The 18,152-nt window shown below is 36.7% G+C and overlaps 1 protein-coding gene across 1 annotated transcript in view; it reads left to right on the forward strand.

The window, feature by feature from the left end:
* LOC127657216 (E3 ubiquitin-protein ligase pellino homolog 1-like) overlaps nucleotides 1–17,545 on the forward strand; it is a 57,914-nt gene extending 40,369 nt beyond the window's left edge. The window contains 6 exon segments of the mRNA XM_052145915.1: nucleotides 1,073–1,202; nucleotides 3,354–3,455; nucleotides 3,748–3,945; nucleotides 4,255–4,443; nucleotides 11,547–11,576; nucleotides 11,578–17,545. Of these exon segments, the coding sequence (XP_052001875.1) occupies nucleotides 1,073–1,202; nucleotides 3,354–3,455; nucleotides 3,748–3,945; nucleotides 4,255–4,443; nucleotides 11,547–11,576; nucleotides 11,578–12,126 (1,198 nt within the window). The 3' untranslated portion in view covers nucleotides 12,127–17,545.
* Nucleotides 17,546–18,152: the final 607 nt, after the last annotated feature.

Genomic DNA, 18,152 nt, shown 5'->3' on the forward strand with positions numbered 1-18,152 from the left:
GATTTGGTTGCACGTGCGAGTGATTTACTTGCATTCGTGTTGCCACATAGAGATTTCTGTCATTGATACCGAGATTGTTCAACGACGATTACGATGCATCAGAAAAACTATATTTTTACCCAACCCTACAATTTACCATGGTTACCCTCTTTCAATTGACAATAACCATCTTCACACAATTGACTATTCAGACTGTGCTATCACCCCTGTTAAGACTGTTGCCATGTGGGTTTTTGACAGTTTCAGTATACCGTCTCTCCCAAATATATATTTTATAAAGAGTGCATCTTTAAATTCATCATTCAGTGTTGAATGACACAGCATAGCCCAATGCCCCATTGCATTATGCACCTTAAGTTTGAGTATGACACTTAAAGCGGGAATGACTTGAGGGTATTAATGTCACATTATCCCTTAGACATTTGACTTGGGTAAGGGAAACTGTTAAGGGATTTACTACAGTGAGTCAAGGTTTATCTTACTAAAATTCTACTGTTACCATGGATGCAATCTACGTCAACCCAGATAGTTTTTAGCTGGCTAATATTAGATTATATATTTTGACAGACAACATAACATGGAAAATAGGGACAACAAAAAAAGAAAACCGAATTGGACAGAGGAGAAAGTTAATATTTTAGTTAACATTTTTGAATAGCAAATTCAGTTATACCTGCAGCCAAAACACAAAAAGTTTGGGAGGAAATAACCAAAAGAATCAATGCATAAAATCTCTGCATAAATAGGACTGTTCAGGAGGTCATAAATATCCTGGAGTCAACCATGCTTCCAGGCTTTTGTGTAGAATATTTGCGATTTGTCTTTGCTTCCAGATAATGTTCTATATATTTTGGATTGTGTGACTGTTTCCTTAGAAAAGCATTGGAGTAAATGTCTACTGTTCAGCTTACTGACAGATGAGTATGGTTTTGTGTTTTTGTTTGTTTGTGCTCTTCTAATGCTTTTGTTAATGTGTCTGCCTGTTGTGTTCTCCACCTGTTGCTTGTGGCAGATTTCATGATGGGGGAAGGGTTGTGTGCAGGCGTTTTCAGTTTAATTTTTCTCCCTGCAGGTATAATGGCTCTCTACACAATGGGGACCGTGGCAGAAGGAAGAGCCGGTTTGCACTCTGTAAGAGGCCCAAATCCAATGGGGTCAAACCCAGCACCGTACACGTAGCCTGCACCCCACAGGCTGCCAAGGTACACACACCCTCTCCACCTAGGGACTTCACAGGACCTTAAAGAGAATCAGCACTTAAAGTATAATTTGGTCTTGGGCTAGTTTTAAATCTGAGAACTAGGTGGGTTTGAGCTGGAATGAAATGGGGTGTGGTCCACTCACACATCTGGATACTGTTGAGCTCATGAATGGCCCCTCTGTGGCTCTCCCGCCCTCACTCACTCACTCTCTCTCACACACACACACACACACACACACACACACACACACACACACACACACACACATGCATACACATATATATATATAAAAACATATTTACTTAGCTATCTAAATGAAGATTTGGACTGTATATAGATTCTGATGTTTATATAAAGCTGAATTATAATAATTATAGAATAACCCTAAGAATTTAGAAAAACAGGATATGAATCAATTTTCCTATTGACGACATCCCCAAATGTCCCAAAAGGGAACTTTTGTCAGATTCAGTTTGCTTTTGTCTCCAAAATATAGTCAAGTACATATGCACACACAGCCCTGAGTCTGTTTCATTGTCAAATAGACTCTGTTTTATATTCTTTATCTACTAATGTTATAACTGAATTCTAAAGGCCCAATATACTTCCAGAGAAGTTCTTAGTTCAGCTGTAAAAAGAAGTTATAAACAGCCGAGCACATTATCGTATACTGTTTGCGAACATTCAGACATCCACCACATCTTTGTGGGAGGCATTTAGAAGTACATTTAAATACGGGAATGCTCAGTAAAACCTTACAAATGTGTTATCAATGACTTCATCCCTCACTCACATAAGGTCAGTAAAGGAAGTGGTTTTAACCACTCTATCATGATTTAAAGTAATATAAATGCAGCAGAAAATTTTGAATTTGTCTTGTTTAAATGTATGACGCTAACACACTATACGTGGCCATAATATGCGTCGGTTACACTGTCATTATAATTTATGATGACACTGAAACTATTGCAAAGATGAGTGTATAGAAGTTTAAATGAGCAGAAAATGGACAAAAGAATTATGATATATATTTCACGTACATATCTTACTTTGGGCAGATGTGTAAATGGCTTTCACTGCAGACATACCTGTCAACACTCCTGTTTTTCTCGGGAGTCTCCCGTATTTCACACCCATCTCCCGCACCCCTCCCATTTTGTTATTTCTCCTGGGAAACTCCTGAAATTTGTATGGCCAAAACCTCATTATATGAATAATCACATCAATATATTATTCCAAGGTTGTACAGTTGCCAGATCTTGAATGAAACGCATCCTAATCACACAATCTTCAATCAAGCATCTTGGATCAAGCATCACTGGTAGATGGGAGAAGACTTGGGTGGTGCTCCGGCGAATAAAAATAAATATACATATAAATATAACAACAGCTGGATGGAAGAATTTAATTTAATATCTCTTTAACCTATATCGACAATGGCCACACAATTTGCAAAGTGTGTCATACTGATTTTAATATCAGACATGGTGGGACAAATAACGTTATGAAACGTAGCACATGAAATCACAACAGAACAATTTGTATGTATTTAGCCTGCCTCTGCCAACCAGAATGGTCACTTGAGATTATTTGAATAGATTTGATTCCTTTTGTAGACTAATTGAATTTTTTTTTAATATTGCATGACACAGTCTTGGAAAATATCTTAACGAACAGCCATACAGATGTAGGTACATTTTCACCAGCTTGCTAATAACTGCACACCGGTGTGTTCATGTTGACTGAACTTGACTGACTAAACAACATCAACATAATCAGCTGGCGGCCTCAAGGTAGGTCGAGCTCTAGGTCACACCTACCGATGACGTGGACCAATAGCATTAAGGTGTTTAGCAGCTGTTTAGAAGTATTTCCTAAAAGTTGGCACAGATGGGCTATTATGAACCACCAAAATGTTTTTGAAAACGCCTTCTTTTTGGCCAGATTTTGTTCTAAATGACATCATAGCTGTTCGTTCTTTGATTTCTTATGAAGTACATTTGGGTCTTTAGGATGTGTATGACATTATGACATTAACATTTAATTTAGCTCTTATTGTTATTTTACAACAAAACAAAACCCCTCTATCTTCTTCCCCCACATCTCTCTCTTCTTCTCTTTTGCTGTCTCTTTCTTCCCTTGTCTCCCTAGGCCATAAGCAACAAGGATCAGCACAGTATATCCTACACTCTATCCCGAGCACAGACAGTAGTGGTGGAGTACACTCAAGACAGCAATTCAGACATGTTTCAGGTACTGACTCCCTGCTGAATGGACTGTGGTTTCCTTCAGTCCTTTATTGCTATCCTGGTTTGATAATGCTTTCCTGGACAGTGTTCAAAGGCTTAAATTTATCAAACTAATCAAAGTATCAGCCTAAATTAACCCTGAAATAATGTCACTAGGCAGAGAGGTATCAACATCATCCACTGCAGTTATGGTAGAAGATGTACAGTGTTTCTGTAATTGTGTACAGTGGTTCAAACAGGTCACCTCCCATACATTTTCCTTGATATGTTCTGTTTATTCACTCTTTTCACCTCAGATTGGCCGCTCAACTGAGAGTCCTATAGATTTTGTGGTGACCGACACGGTTCCCGGCAGTCAGAGTAACTCAGACACTCAGTCGGTTCAAAGCACCATCTCTCGCTTTGCATGCCGGATCATGTGCCAGCGATCACCCCCTTACACCGCTCGCATCTATGCTGCTGGATTCGACTCCTCAAAGAACATCTTTCTAGGGGTAAGAGAGAGGGAATTAAACTGCTGTGCAGAAAGTGTGACTTCTGAAATCAAGACAGTGGTAAATTAATTGCTTGTTGGAACCAAAATGTCCAAATTACTAATAAGATCTAAAATCAGGATAGATTTAGATTCGTATTGAGTTATTTACCTAAAATAGTGAAGTTAACATTCACTGAAAGCCTGAAAGAGGTCTTGATGGAATCAAGATGGAAAAAGTATTTACGTTTTAAGTGTTAATTGTTGTATTGAATCATTTGTATTTAAAATCATTCAAATATAGTTACAGTAACATATTTTTCAATCCCAGGAGAAGGCAGCAAAGTGGAAGACGTTGGATGGACAGATGGATGGTCTGACAACTAATGGTGTATTAGTGATGCATCCTCGCCTCGGTTTCACTGAGGACTCAAAACCTGGTGTGTGGAGAGAGATTTCAGTGTGCGGAAATGTTTTCACCTTAAGAGAGACCCGCTCGGCTCAGCAGCGAGGGAAAATGGTCAGTGCAGCGCTCACAATCGTTATTACACATAATAGTACATAAACGGTGCCGGATCAGATTATCGCTATTGCTTTGTTGGGATGCTCAAACAAATAGCAATGGGAATCAATGATCAATGACTTACTTATAGTTGTTGTTAAGCTCAGCTAAAGTATTTTAAACTGAAAAATGTCTCACTTTACCTTTAACAAAAGTGCGTTGCGTTTTAAAGGCACATCCTCAATATCAGTTAATGTTTACAGAAGTTATGTGGTGTACTTCAGACAGGATTCTGAAATTGAAGCCATGTTAAACAGTCAGATGGTTTCCTGCAAGATGGGACATTGGGGAGATTTGGTGCCATTGACCGGTTGCTCTGGGACACTGTTGCCACAGCAATGGCTCAGGCAAGATGGTTTTGCTCTGTCCAGTGTAACACAAAGCTGTAAGATGATCTGAAGCTGATCTGTTAAGTGCGTCAGACAGAAGGTCCAATCAGAACTATCTCTCTCTCTCTCTCTCTCTCTCTCTCTCTCTCAACACTTTTCCCCCTGTGGTCATGATAGGCCATTATCTTCAACAGGTGTGTTTAAGCTGGACTAATACAGACCTTAAAATAAAATAAGATTGGTCAAAAATGCTTTTAAGGCAGGGCTTAGCAAATTGTTAGCAATTGCTTCGATGGCAGGAAGATTCATTACTACAGAATTTACGTTTGGGTTGGGGGCATGAATAATTGTGTTCATTTTTTTTAAGTTATTTTGTTTATATAATTAATCACACTAAATTAACAAGTTAAATTAGCAGTCCTTTTTATTTTATTTTTATTTTTTATGCAAATATATTTCGCCATAGTTTTGTGAATGTAAATGTTACAAAAAATGCAATTACATTTTATCCAGTATATGGCTTGTTTGAATCACAGATACTACTACGAAATGTGATTACTGTGCATCTGCATAAAAACACGTTAGACCAGCGGTATTCTGCCATATGTTGCTGATTTTCGAATTCCAGCATTCATTGCAACATTAATAAATTATGTGGTTAGTGTTATAGGCTTGTTATTTTTGCTGTTTATTTACTTTATTTATGCTGTTATTGTTTTGTTTTGTTTTTTCATTGCTTGTTAAATGCTTTTGTGGTGATGTTCAGAGCTTTTTACTTAATTAGGTTTGTCGCTGTTATTGAGGTTTGTGGGTTAAGGGTTAAAGTCTAACTGTGTCTGTACCAAAGTATTGCATGAATCGCCTTACTTTACATATTGACCGAGCTAAAGACCTTAGTTAACTTGATATAAAAGTGATATAAACCATCTTTAAGAATGAAATGGTGATGGAATTAAAGTCCCTGTATTGATAATTGACTGAACATAAAATCTGCAGAAGACTTTATTGGCTGAACATTTTGCATTTAGTGAATAAACAAATTCAATCTGACTAAACATAGCAATTTTGCTGAGGGCAATTAAGACAAAATGTTACTGCATCATGTTGCCTTTAATTTTTTTAACTTTGCTTAACAATTCCTTTTTTTATAGTGTACAGTTACAGAGACTTCCGCATACCATGCTGTATTATTCTTGTAACTTTTGCGTAAAACATAAAAATATCATATTGACTGATGAAACATGTAGTTAATAAATTAATTATGGCAATATATGGTTTGGCTATTTTCCAAGCATTCTTTTGTATATTTATGTTTATTTTAGAGAAAAGACAAAAATGTCACTGCAGCTGTCATTTTATCTTAGCTGAATATTAAGAATATGCTTTCTGCCTCATTGTATAAATAGAATCCACACAAGATCAGTTCAAGTAAATTTCAGAACCACTCGATGATGATTGAAAGTTTATATACTGTGGGCAGTAGATTCTGTCATTTGTAATGTTTACATTCTGCATCAGTGACAAAGATCCATGTTGCTAATGCTTATACATGGGCATAATATGCACCTGTTACCTTCTATTATTGTATTTATGGTGCATTTTGTGAAAAGAATCCACATCAAGATCATGAAAAAAGTTTTCTCTTGATCGCTCACTCACTGTCACACGCATTCATCTTTACCGCTACAATAACTGATCAAGTAATGTAAGTTTGGGCTTAGAGGATCTTGCTAACTTAGAGGATCTTGCTGTAATACATAGATCGATCAATGCCAAGGAAACAAAATTCACTGAGGTCAACCAAGAGTGTCGGATTTTTAGAAACGGATCGATTATCTGGAGTCATCTGTGAGGTAATTAGCTGCTAATCCACTAGTGACCAAGATAGACTTGGAGCATGCTTGGGAAAAGTTGGACGACCTTGAGGATCGTAACCGGTGGAACAGCATCCAAATTGTTGGAATTCCTGAGGATGAGGAAGGCCTAGATATGGTGAAATTCCTAGATGAGCACTTCCCAAGTCTGCTCGAAATAACAGGGCATAAACTGGAAATCAAGTGAGCTCACAGAGTTCCAGCTCGGAGATCCGCAGAGGGAGACAGGCCACGATCGATTCTGGGCAAATTTCTGAGATCATCCGATAAATATCTCGTGTTAAGCGAGGAGTAAAGGAAGGCTTTCTTGGAAGAACCACATAATTTTCATGTTCCCAGACTGTTCCCAGACTTTGCTAATTCAACAATGATCTTCATAAAGTCAATGAAATGAGTAAGTCATTGTGTGATGCTCTCGATGCAGCCGAGTGGACCTGACTCACTGAACATTCACTTGACCTTCCGAAGAAATTGAGCGCCGCCTTTGTTTCTTTTGGTGCTGGTTCAGCCTAGCAGCTGGAGTTTGTTTTGTTTAATAGTTTGTGGATGAATCTGCATTTTCATGCAAAATATTGGAGTGATTAGGTCATCCGTTTCACTCACGTAACAGCCGAGTGGGCCTGACTCACTGAATATTCAGAGGAAACTGGGCACCTCTTGTTTCTTTTTGTGCTGGTTCCGCCTAGCGGCTGAAGTTTGTTTTGTGGAGGAATATACCTTCGGAACAGTTATGTGGATGAATCTACACGTTCTTTGTGCTTATGCCTCCAATTGGCTAGAGTTTGTTTTATAGATTATATTCTGTTGTGTAATTCTGTCTCGTAGCATTTTTATAGAAGCAATGGACTTGAGCAATCCGACAAGAAAGTTGTCATGGGGGTTCTTGTAGGCTTACATGGACTGTTTGAATTTAGAGGGATGGACGGCGGTTGGCCAACCCTGCGCACGTTTTTCTTTTTTCTGTTTGTTTGGGTTGGGAGGAAGTTTGGGGTTTGACTGTACTAATGTCGGAATGTGGTCATTATAATTTTATTTTTGACACACAATCTTTGTTTTTTCTAATATGTCAAAATGTTAATATGAGTAGATTGTCTCTCTCCATGTGGAATGTGAATGGGTTGGGGCACCCCATAAAAAGAAGGAAGGTTATTTATTTTCTTAAATGTAAGGAATGTAATATAGTGTTTCTTCTAGAAACACATGTTTCCTCACAAGAAGATGAAAAATTTGGGAAGATATGGGGTGGGCATGTTTTCTTTAGTGCTGGTTCAAAAAAGAGCAGGCGTGTCATTACATTGATAAGTAAACATCTACAATTCAAATGTCTCAGACAGATTAAAGATAAATTAGGAAGAGTTTTATTGTTTTAGCAGAAATTCAAGGGCAAATGTTGATTTTGCATAATATTTACACATTGTTATCTGGAAACCCCAAATATTTTGAAATATAATTCTGATCAGCTAATCGCTGTATTTAAAGTATATTATTTATCAAATGTAAGGAATTAAAATATTTTACTTGCATGATGAGTTCTAAGTATTACATGACACTTTAAAGGGGATGGTAATGGGGGATGGTTTTAAAAGGCGGATTGTTTTTGCCATTTCTTTCAACAAGCATTCCCCTGCATGCCCCCTCAATTCAAGCCCTGACTCAAAGACTATTATTTTCAGGTTCGTTTTTTTTTATTTTATTTTTTTTTTAAGTTTTCGTATTTTCAAGCTGGAAAGGTTAATGCATTAACTGACAGCATAAAATGTTTTTAGGCCATCTACTGTTTTCGCTAGTGCCATTTTCATGTCTAATAAAGGTGGGTTTTAAAGGTTTTTGTTTGTAATATACTGTGTATCAGAAACTTGAATTAATGTTTTAGTTTTTGCAAATGTGTTAAGTTTTAATTTTAGTTTTTGTTAATAATAACAACACTGCTTGGTGCACAACTCAAACTCTGTCTCTGACACGCATACACGCACAGCACAAGTCTAGGCCCATGAGCTCAGAGGCGCCCCATTAATCTGGCTTGTCACAGGCAGAACAAAAACACTCTTGATGTTCCTGCTTCTGAGGAGTCCAACTACAGGCACTGGCTAAACATGGAGCTAATGCTGCCTCTTTGCTGGCCAACACTGTTTGATTCTGCTGCTGTGCGTTCACATTCAGCTTTAGTGACTCGTTTAGTGACCAGATTCAAAGCCAGACTGCTTAGACACTAATTCGATGATGGTGTAAAAGAGTTTAATGAAGTACTGAAACTATGCTGGTCAGACATTTGAGATTAGTTGGGGCATTGTAAATGTCCTGTTTTTACAATACACTTAGTTAAGGGAAACACAGTATATTTGATGCAAAGTATGGTGTGTATGTGTGCAGCCTATGTGTTCCGACAGTCATCCTTTCACTTTTTGATGCTCTATTTATAAAATCAACTAATTCTGGAGGTAAATTTGACTCAATATCTGTATAATATCAAAATGTAAGTGCACATTTGAGTAATGGATTCAGTTTCAGTGCACTTTATGAATTGACTGCTTTACAGTGAAAGTGTTCTGGTGGTGTTTTGATTTACGTTCAAATGTAGAGTAAGGCTGCACGATTTGGACAAAGTCATATTGCGATTATTTAGGAAAATATTGCAATTGCAATTTGAACTGCTATTATGAAAAAAATGTTCAACTGCCAAAAGGCTACTGGGGTTTTCACACTTGAGTCCTTTTATAAAAACAAATTCTTAATTCACCCACAAACAAACAAATAAATATAAACGGTGAAACAAAAAAAAACTTCTTCTTCATATTCAAATTGTACCCATTCACCATGTACCTGTTTTTGTCCATTTCATGATAGGGTCTTAGCCCTCTAATCATCATCATCATTAACCCAGTCAATATTAATATATTAGGGATGCTTCAATCAGTATTTTAACATCATCAGATACTGATAATTTAACTCTTTATCAGCAGCTCTGACAAAACTGGTTATATGTAAGCTTTCTGCTCAATGTCACTGTTAACTGAATTTCCCTGTTAGTAATACCATAGTTACCTAGTTTTTGCTGTCAAAAAATACTATTTCATTTACTGTTATACCATTTCATTTAATTATATTATATTATTTATATTATATTTATTTTTAACAATGCATTATTTTATGTATATAAATATGAAATATAGATTTGTTATTATATATGCACATTCCTTCGTTTTCATTTTGTTGGATGTTAGTAATATTAGTTTCACTTTCACTTGTTGACGCTGGGAGTGTAATAAGGGCAACACGCTCTCTCTTTAAGTAAACAAATGACAGGAGAATGGAGGAAGAGCACGTGGTTCTGGACTCTACCGATGCTAATATTAATGCAGTTTGCTCAGCATCATTTACTAGAGATGTTTGAATTATTTCCCATCTTGTATTACATGTTATTATTATGATATCTGTTCCTGGCTGAGGCTGAGATGCTGCTACTGCAGATGATAACTAAAACTGCTTCATGCAGGATGTGCCGGTTTAGTATAAATAAAGTGCTTTGAGCACGTAAGCAAACGGAACCGAACTCTGAGCACTTCTGTTATTCTTGAGATGGAGAACCACTCTGAAAACACTGAAATAATGCTCTAACTTAACATAAACTTGACATGGAAAGAGCAGCGCAAATAAACTTTGAAGTGGGCAGACTATTTATTTATTTTATTAAATTGCAGCCAGTTGCGTGCGATTTAATAATCGCATGAGGTCATATCGCGATTTCGATTTTATTCGATTCATTGTTCAGCCCTAATGTAGAGTTTTTAATTATTAACATGTAATGCCTCACACTTAAAGCCTCTGAGGCACGAATAGAGGTCTGTTCAAATTACAGCATAATATTTTTTTATTTAATGAAAGTAGATTTCAGATATTTGATTTTTCATTGTTAAAATAAACCTGTTCGTATTAATTAATGTGAGAATGGATTTTTGGAAGCTTTCAGATGGATGATACATTGTAGACAAAGACAGTGGAATGCAAGACACAGTATATACAGACACAAGCTTGCTCAATAACAAAACGCCATCATATTTACACTCAGTCACTTTCACACACCACAACATAGACACACACACTGCGGTGTTCACATGTGTAGTGTCCTTACAGCTGTGTGTGTGTGGAGGGGTGTGGCTAATGCAGTATGATGAAGGTCAAACTAAAGGCTGATCAAGGGTGGCTGGGCTCTCTGTCGCAACCATGTATGTGCAAAAATGTATGTGTTAATCAGAGAATATATTTTGCACCGGTTATTTATGTTTGCGTGTTAACATGTACATCTTATCACAAGTGTTCTGACACACATCCTCTCAACAAGTAAACTGTTTCATTATTATTATTATTATTCATAAAATATTTGGGGTCTTGTTAAACCCACTTTTGGTCTGCAATTTAAAGATGAAATCATTACTGCACAAAGAGTGTTAGGACTTACTGCCCCCTGCAGGCACACTTTGAACACTGCACCTACTCATCTCAGCCACCTGAATTCCATTTAATCAAAAAACAAAACAAACAAGGAATGATGTCATCATTTACTCAACCTCATGTTGTTCCAAACCATATGACTTCTTCAGTGAAACATAAAAGGAGATATTTAGATATATTAATACATTATAATAGAAATTCACTCTGATTCTTTGGAAAATAGCAACTTGGACATTCTTCTAGATAACTACTTTTATATGATTTTTCTATGTCATCCGGTTTTGGAAGAGCATAAAGTTGAGTAATAATAAATTATATTTTTTTGGGTGAACTATCCCTGTAAAACCCAACAATATTATTACAGCATAGGCGAATTCATTTCTCTTTCTTTCTTTCTCTCTCTCTGTAGGTCGACAGTGAGTCTCAGGAGTTAGTTGATCGGATCTCTGATTGATCTCTGTGGAGCGACTCTCTTGTGGCGAACAGCTGAGGGCCTTTCCCGCACTCCCACTGTCAAACACCTGGAGGCGCTCCGGCAGGAGCTGAACGCCGCTCGTCCCCAGTGCCCTGTAGGTTTCAACACCCTCGCCTTCCCCAGCATGCGCAGGAAGGATATCGTGGACGAGAAGCAGCCCTGGGTCTACCTAAACTGCGGACACGTTCACGGCTACCACAACTGGGGGAACCGCGAGGCAGAGCGAGATGGAAGAGAGGGAAGGGAACGTGAATGTCCCATGTGCCGCGCTCGTGGGCCATATGTGCCGCTGTGGCTGGGCTGTGAGGCTGGCTTTTATCTGGATGCAGCCCCACCCACTCATGCATTCAGTCCATGTGGTCATGTATGCTCGGATAAAACGGCTGCATTTTGGAGTCAAATCCCTCTCCCCCACGGAACACACACCTTTCACGCTGCATGTCCTTTCTGTGCCAAGCAGCTCAGCGGTGAGCAGGGATACATCAGACTGATCTTCCAGGGGCCGGTGGACTAAAAACTACTGCCTATGGCTTTTTGACTACATCAGCCCCATAGCCTGCTTTGCTTATGGTAAAAATAAGACAGGCTTGCTTTCTCACTCTCTCTTTCTCTGCTGTTCCTGAAATGTTCTTTTCTTTTTGTAAGTTGTGACTCGAGACTGTTTTTTCCCCTTTGGTTTGTAAGTGACCTTTATACTGCTTTTTCGAATACAGAGAAAAGACAAAGAAATATATATTTTCAAATAAAATAGAAATAAAAGCAAAAAAATATAATAGAAATGGAATAGACCTATTCAAAACAGCAGAGCACATGCACACCGATGTTTGAGAGTTTTGATTGGGTGGCTCTGCTCTTCATTTGAAGTCAAAGATGGTGATGTGTACGGTGTTTATTTGCAGAAAAATCTCAACAATAGAGATGCAATACACAACCATGTGTGTTTATAATGAGCTAACAAAAGATTCTATTGTACTCAATAATTAATTCAGTTCACATAGCAACTACATTATACTACAGAAAGTAGTTTTCAATAGTCAGAAATGTCTAACGTAAACAAAAATACTTGCTAATGTTTTTTTTATTTATATGCAATAGCAATGTTTATCAAAGATAAGATTCTAGGTGAGTTGAGTTCTATGTAGCTGATTTTTTTGTTTTTTATTAGTTCTCTCTAGCTTTCTCTGTCGTTAATTTGAGCATTCAGATTTTCTCTGTTCTGTAGTTTGTCTTCATTAATTTAGGTAACATATGATTTATGTGAGAGTGGAATCTTTCCTGCAATAGTGAACTCATGAGGTCATGCTAAAAGAAAAGTTCTTGCTGAACCCCAGAACTTCAGAGGCCTAAAAGTCATCGCCTGCCTTTGGGCACTGGCCAAAACCAAATGCCCTGTCAGTGAGTGTTTGCAGAGATGTGTCTTTTGTGTGTGGATAAAGTTTTTCTTAGTCAACATGAAAGGAAAATCAATCCAATTGACTTTCTTAACACACGTTTGTGGTCTTCTTGTTAGCGATTTATTGGTGCACATAATTCTAAATATTTTGTTTTCTCTTGGCATTTTGCCTTAAAAATTAAACAACTTGCTCAGCTTCCAAAATAACTTTTTCTTTTTGCAGGTATGCAAACTTATGAGCGGTAAAAAGGTGAGATAGTCATAGCAGCTGTTCCAGATATATAATTTCTATTGATTAGTTTGGTTTATTTAAGTAGTTTTATTATTTATTTAGTTATTTTTTAAGTGTTTAAGCTTAAAGTAACCCTTTCAAGTGATTTAAATAAGGAAAAATGTAGAAAATGTTCCAAACAATTTGGGCAAATTCACTTCAGAAAAGGTGACTTTAGCTGAAAGGTGAGTAGTTTGCATCCCAGTTTTAAGCTGACATCACAAAACGCTCTATATTAAATATTTGCCCCGCCTATCCAACCACCTGTCATGTACAGACCACTTTTCATGATAGTCATTTTCCAATTTATAAAATCCAGGCCTGTCCTACGTTATTTATTTATTTTCATTTTTTAATTGTTGGACATCCTGTTACACTTAGGTAAATATCACAACAGCAAGAGTGCTGTCAAATTCAGTACAACAGCATGATTGTGAGTGTGATATTGCTTAGGTTAATATCGAGGAATACATTTTAAACACATTTTAAACATAAAACTAACAATTTAGACATAAAATGGCCAGTTATTATTTTTGCTCTGTTAACAAAATGTCTTAAAATGACACCAAAGCAAGTTTAACAGTTGTGTATTGCCAAGCAACACAGACTGACAGCCTGTCTGGAACACTGTGACCAGAGACAAGTGGAGCAATACAAGAAGTGAATCGTCCCAGGGCTTTTAAAAATGAACATTCTCTGATCATTTACTCACCATTATGCCATCCCAGATGTGTATGACTCTCTATATTCTGCAGAACACAAATTAAGTTTTTTTTTTTTTTTATTTTAGCTCTGTAGGTCCATTCAATGCAAGTGAATGGTGACCAAACCTTTGAAACTTTAAAAAGCACATAAAGATAATCTATAAGACTCCATATTTTCAGAAACGTTATGATAGGTTTGGGTGAGAAACAGATCAATATTTAAGTCCTTTTTAACCAGTAGGTGGCGATATGCACAAATAATTTGAATCAACAAAAATATAAAGTGGAGATTTATGGTAAAAAAGGACTATTGATATGTTTTTCAACCACACCTATCATATCTCTTTGGAAAACATGGATTAAACCACTGGAGTTTTATGGATTACCTTTATTCTGCCTTTATGTGCTTTTTAGAGCTTCAGAGGTTTGGTCACCGTTCACTTGCATTGAATGGACCTACAGAGCTGAAATATCCTTCTAAAAATCTCCATTTGTGCTCTGCAGATGAAACAAATTCATACACATTTGAGATGGCATGAGCGTTTTCATTTTTGTGTAAACTATCCCTTTAAGAAATAATGTGGGTTGTGAACACTCTTTTCTCTCTTTTGAGCCTTTCTGTGTAGAGGAGTTGTGTTGACTCTTCTCTTGTCCCTCTTGTTTAATTTACTTTTGCCATCTTATGCTTTGCTTTACAAGTCTTGCTGAGTTTTGTTTTTATACCCAACACTTACTAGAAACATTGTTCCAGTAGAAAACAAAACGGTCATATCTTTTCTTTAAGTGTAAAATAGATATTAGGAAGGTTGATATTATATAAAAAAAAAAAAAGAATTCTACTCATACACTGTAAGGAGACCACATTTTGTGTATCACTGACTCTGCGCAAGCAACTTCACAATTTTAGTTCCTCTTGAAGAATTTACTTACGTGTGTATGAGTAACCTAATATAGTTGTATTTGTAAATTGTGTCATATGTTTTATTTTATGTGTTGTGCATACTGTATGAATGTATTTAAATGTACTGTACTGTGTTTCCTGTGTTGTGTAAGAATCTGAAAAGCATATATTGAGTCCAAATGGTTGAGAATTCCAGAACTCTGACAAGTGGATTCTGGATTTCTGTGTGGCTGTGGAATCCAGGCTGATGTTCCAGACATTGCATACTGGTGCAGTTTTCACCTCAGGGACTTTCCTGAATCCTGACCATGTGTTCATGAAATATTCCATACCCAAATGGCTGATCTTGGATCTGTATGTGTGGGAGATCTTAAAGGGATAGTTTACTCTAAAATTATAATTCTGTCATGATTTACTCACCCTCATTCCAAACCCGTATGACTTTATTTCTTCTGTGAAACACAAAAAGAAAAATTCTGAAGTCTGGTTGCTGTTTTTCCATGTAGTTACAAGGAAGGGGGACTGAAGCTTTCAAGAGTCAAAGGACGCCAAAGCACCAATAAAGTGGTCCATACGACTCATGCTATATTTCTGAAGTCTTCTGAAGCCATATAAGCATTGTATGTAAAATGATTGAAATTTAAGTCATTAATCAATGTGAGTAAATGATGACAGACTTTTCATTTTTGGTTGAACTGTTCTCTTCACCAAACCACTCTGAAGAAATCTTAAGCTCAGTCACACCACAGTTATATTTGTCTGTCACCTTGTTCTTCATTTTTCAAATTTGTAGATACTTCATTAGCAAAAATGTTTTCCTCCATCTCATCCCATATAAGTATTTCTCCCAGTATTAAACATTAGACTTCAGCGACACATCTGACCTTTTAAGGGCAACACATGTTTGTAGAAACAGCGTGTGTAAAGGGCTTTCATTTTCTGTTGATTTGTCAGTTGAAGTCTTTGTTTAGTTTTTCTTCATGTTTTGGTCTAACAGGTCTGCATGATCCTAGTCTTAGTGTAAGAGAGTGTTTGTGCCCTTGCGTTCTGAAAAACAAACAAGAACAGATTGCTTAAAAGACAAATGCAGCGAATGTTCCTGATCTACCATTTTTTTTGTACCAACTTTACATAAAATATGAAAAACAAGAATGTGTCATGAATGTTATTTTCATCTCACTGACAATGGATGTGCTTTCTGAAGGCATCTTCCTGGCCTTTTTTTAATTCTGTATTTGCATATGTTCATGAAAGGGTTTCCTCATTTTGAGAAAGCTGGAATTACAGATAGAAAACTATGTTGCTTTGTGTGCCAAATAATGAGCATGTGGGTAAGAAATGAGGAAGAAAGATGCCAGAGCAAAACGTGTCACCCTTTTTATATTTTCTTGACATTTTTAGACGTTCTAATGTTGATTCTACTAACATGTTCAGTTTACCATTGACCTGACACTTTGCTGTACTGTGCAGCAATTTGTTGAATTATTTTACCCATATAAAACTATTTCTGTTGCTTTCTGGTGTTTGAAAGTGCTTGCAATTGTGTGGCCACAGAATACTAATACTTCTCTTAATGCCTTGGCCTGCTTTCTTTTGATATAAAAAAATCCCATTTGCTTGACGAGCCACTCAAACTAGCTAAATGTGAGTGTCGGCATGTCATTCGAAGTTAATAGTACCCACAACCTTTATTACTGACTTTGAACTGTAATCTGAAACCCCCATATACCTATATACTAGAGTTAACAGCATGTGTTAGAGGCGTTCTCAGCTAGAACTGAGATTGGGTTCAGTCTGAAGGGATTGTTTTATGGGAGCAGTGGAATGGATTGTACACTGACATAATGGAATTAAAATATTTTTTGTGAGATGTATTTACAATGGAATTAAAATATTTTTTGTGAGATGTATTTACAAGTAAACATAAGTAATGTTGATGTTCTTCGTAGCCATTTAATTCAATAGGTCTGATGCCAGGAGATATGTGTTTTTGTCCATACAACGATGTCACAAATCATTGCTCATTTGTATTTACACATCCCACAGGATGAGTCACCACACCCTTGGCCTCACCTTCTGGTGCACAGTTCAAGTCAAGAGAGCAGGCCTTGTGTGGTTAACTGTGGTGTCAAGTTACAACTCTGAAAGGGAGAATCAATTCTCTTTCACCCGCTATTTTTAAATTGTTGGTGTATGTAAACATAGTGTGTTTCCACTGATGTGCACCTTCAGTTTGTGTGTGTGTCGTTTCACCAATCTTTGGACTATTATGTGTTAGTTTTTTCGGCTCATGTCAGCATGGATTGCTTGTGAACAGTCAATATGATTCAAGCTTTGTGAAGGAACTGTTATTGAAAGATGGGGCAGTTCAAAAATGTAAGTAAAGAATTTCATTCATGAATATTTCAAATGGCATGACTGTTTGATGAACTGTTTATGGCGAGTGTTAACAGTTGTGCTTGAGATGAAGTTTAATATATTCAGATGCAATATGTTGGATGTGTGTTATGTGTAAACCCTGCAATATTGTTTTATAATTTCAAGGTTCATTCTCTTTGAGTTTGCTGAATTTGAGGGACTTCGTGATCCTCTGAAGCAATACGATTTGTTTTGGGTGAATTATTTTTTTTTTTTAACAAATGTTTCACTATAAATTGCGATAAATAAAGGCACGATCATGATTTGAAGCTGGATTACCCTTCCTCGCTATTGATGCGTACACATGCTGGACCCCATAGACTTGCATTGTATGAACAAAAACACTTATCTCCATTAAAATATCTTTTTTTTTGTTGTTGTACAAGTTGCTAGGGTGGGCTGGGGATATCATAGGTGGGCATTTGGGATGGGGGAGTGGTTAAACAGACTACTAATTTAATGTCTTTAATTGCCGTAAAATGGCACCATTGTCGAGATCATAAGACCCAACATAACTATATTTTACAGTTTTTCCCCATATTAAAAAATATATTCAAATAAATAAACTGATAAACATGGTATATTCATATAATCATCGTATAATCATATGCACTTATTTAGTTTACTAATTTTAACAACTACTAGTTCTAAACATAACTAATATTGGCATTATATTTACTCATTTTCTGTTATAGCATAATTTCATGTAACGCGCTATACAAATAAATTTGACTTGACTCATAAGATTTAAGTAATGGAGATCTTACTACCTCCATTACTAAGAAACACATTACTATGAATGCAAGGATGGAATGGAGAGAAATAATATCAAGGATGAAAATAGATGGAGAGA

Source organism: Xyrauchen texanus, chromosome 16 (genome assembly GCF_025860055.1).
Source record: "Xyrauchen texanus isolate HMW12.3.18 chromosome 16, RBS_HiC_50CHRs, whole genome shotgun sequence".
Classification (NCBI taxonomy): domain Eukaryota; kingdom Metazoa; phylum Chordata; class Actinopteri; order Cypriniformes; family Catostomidae; genus Xyrauchen; species Xyrauchen texanus.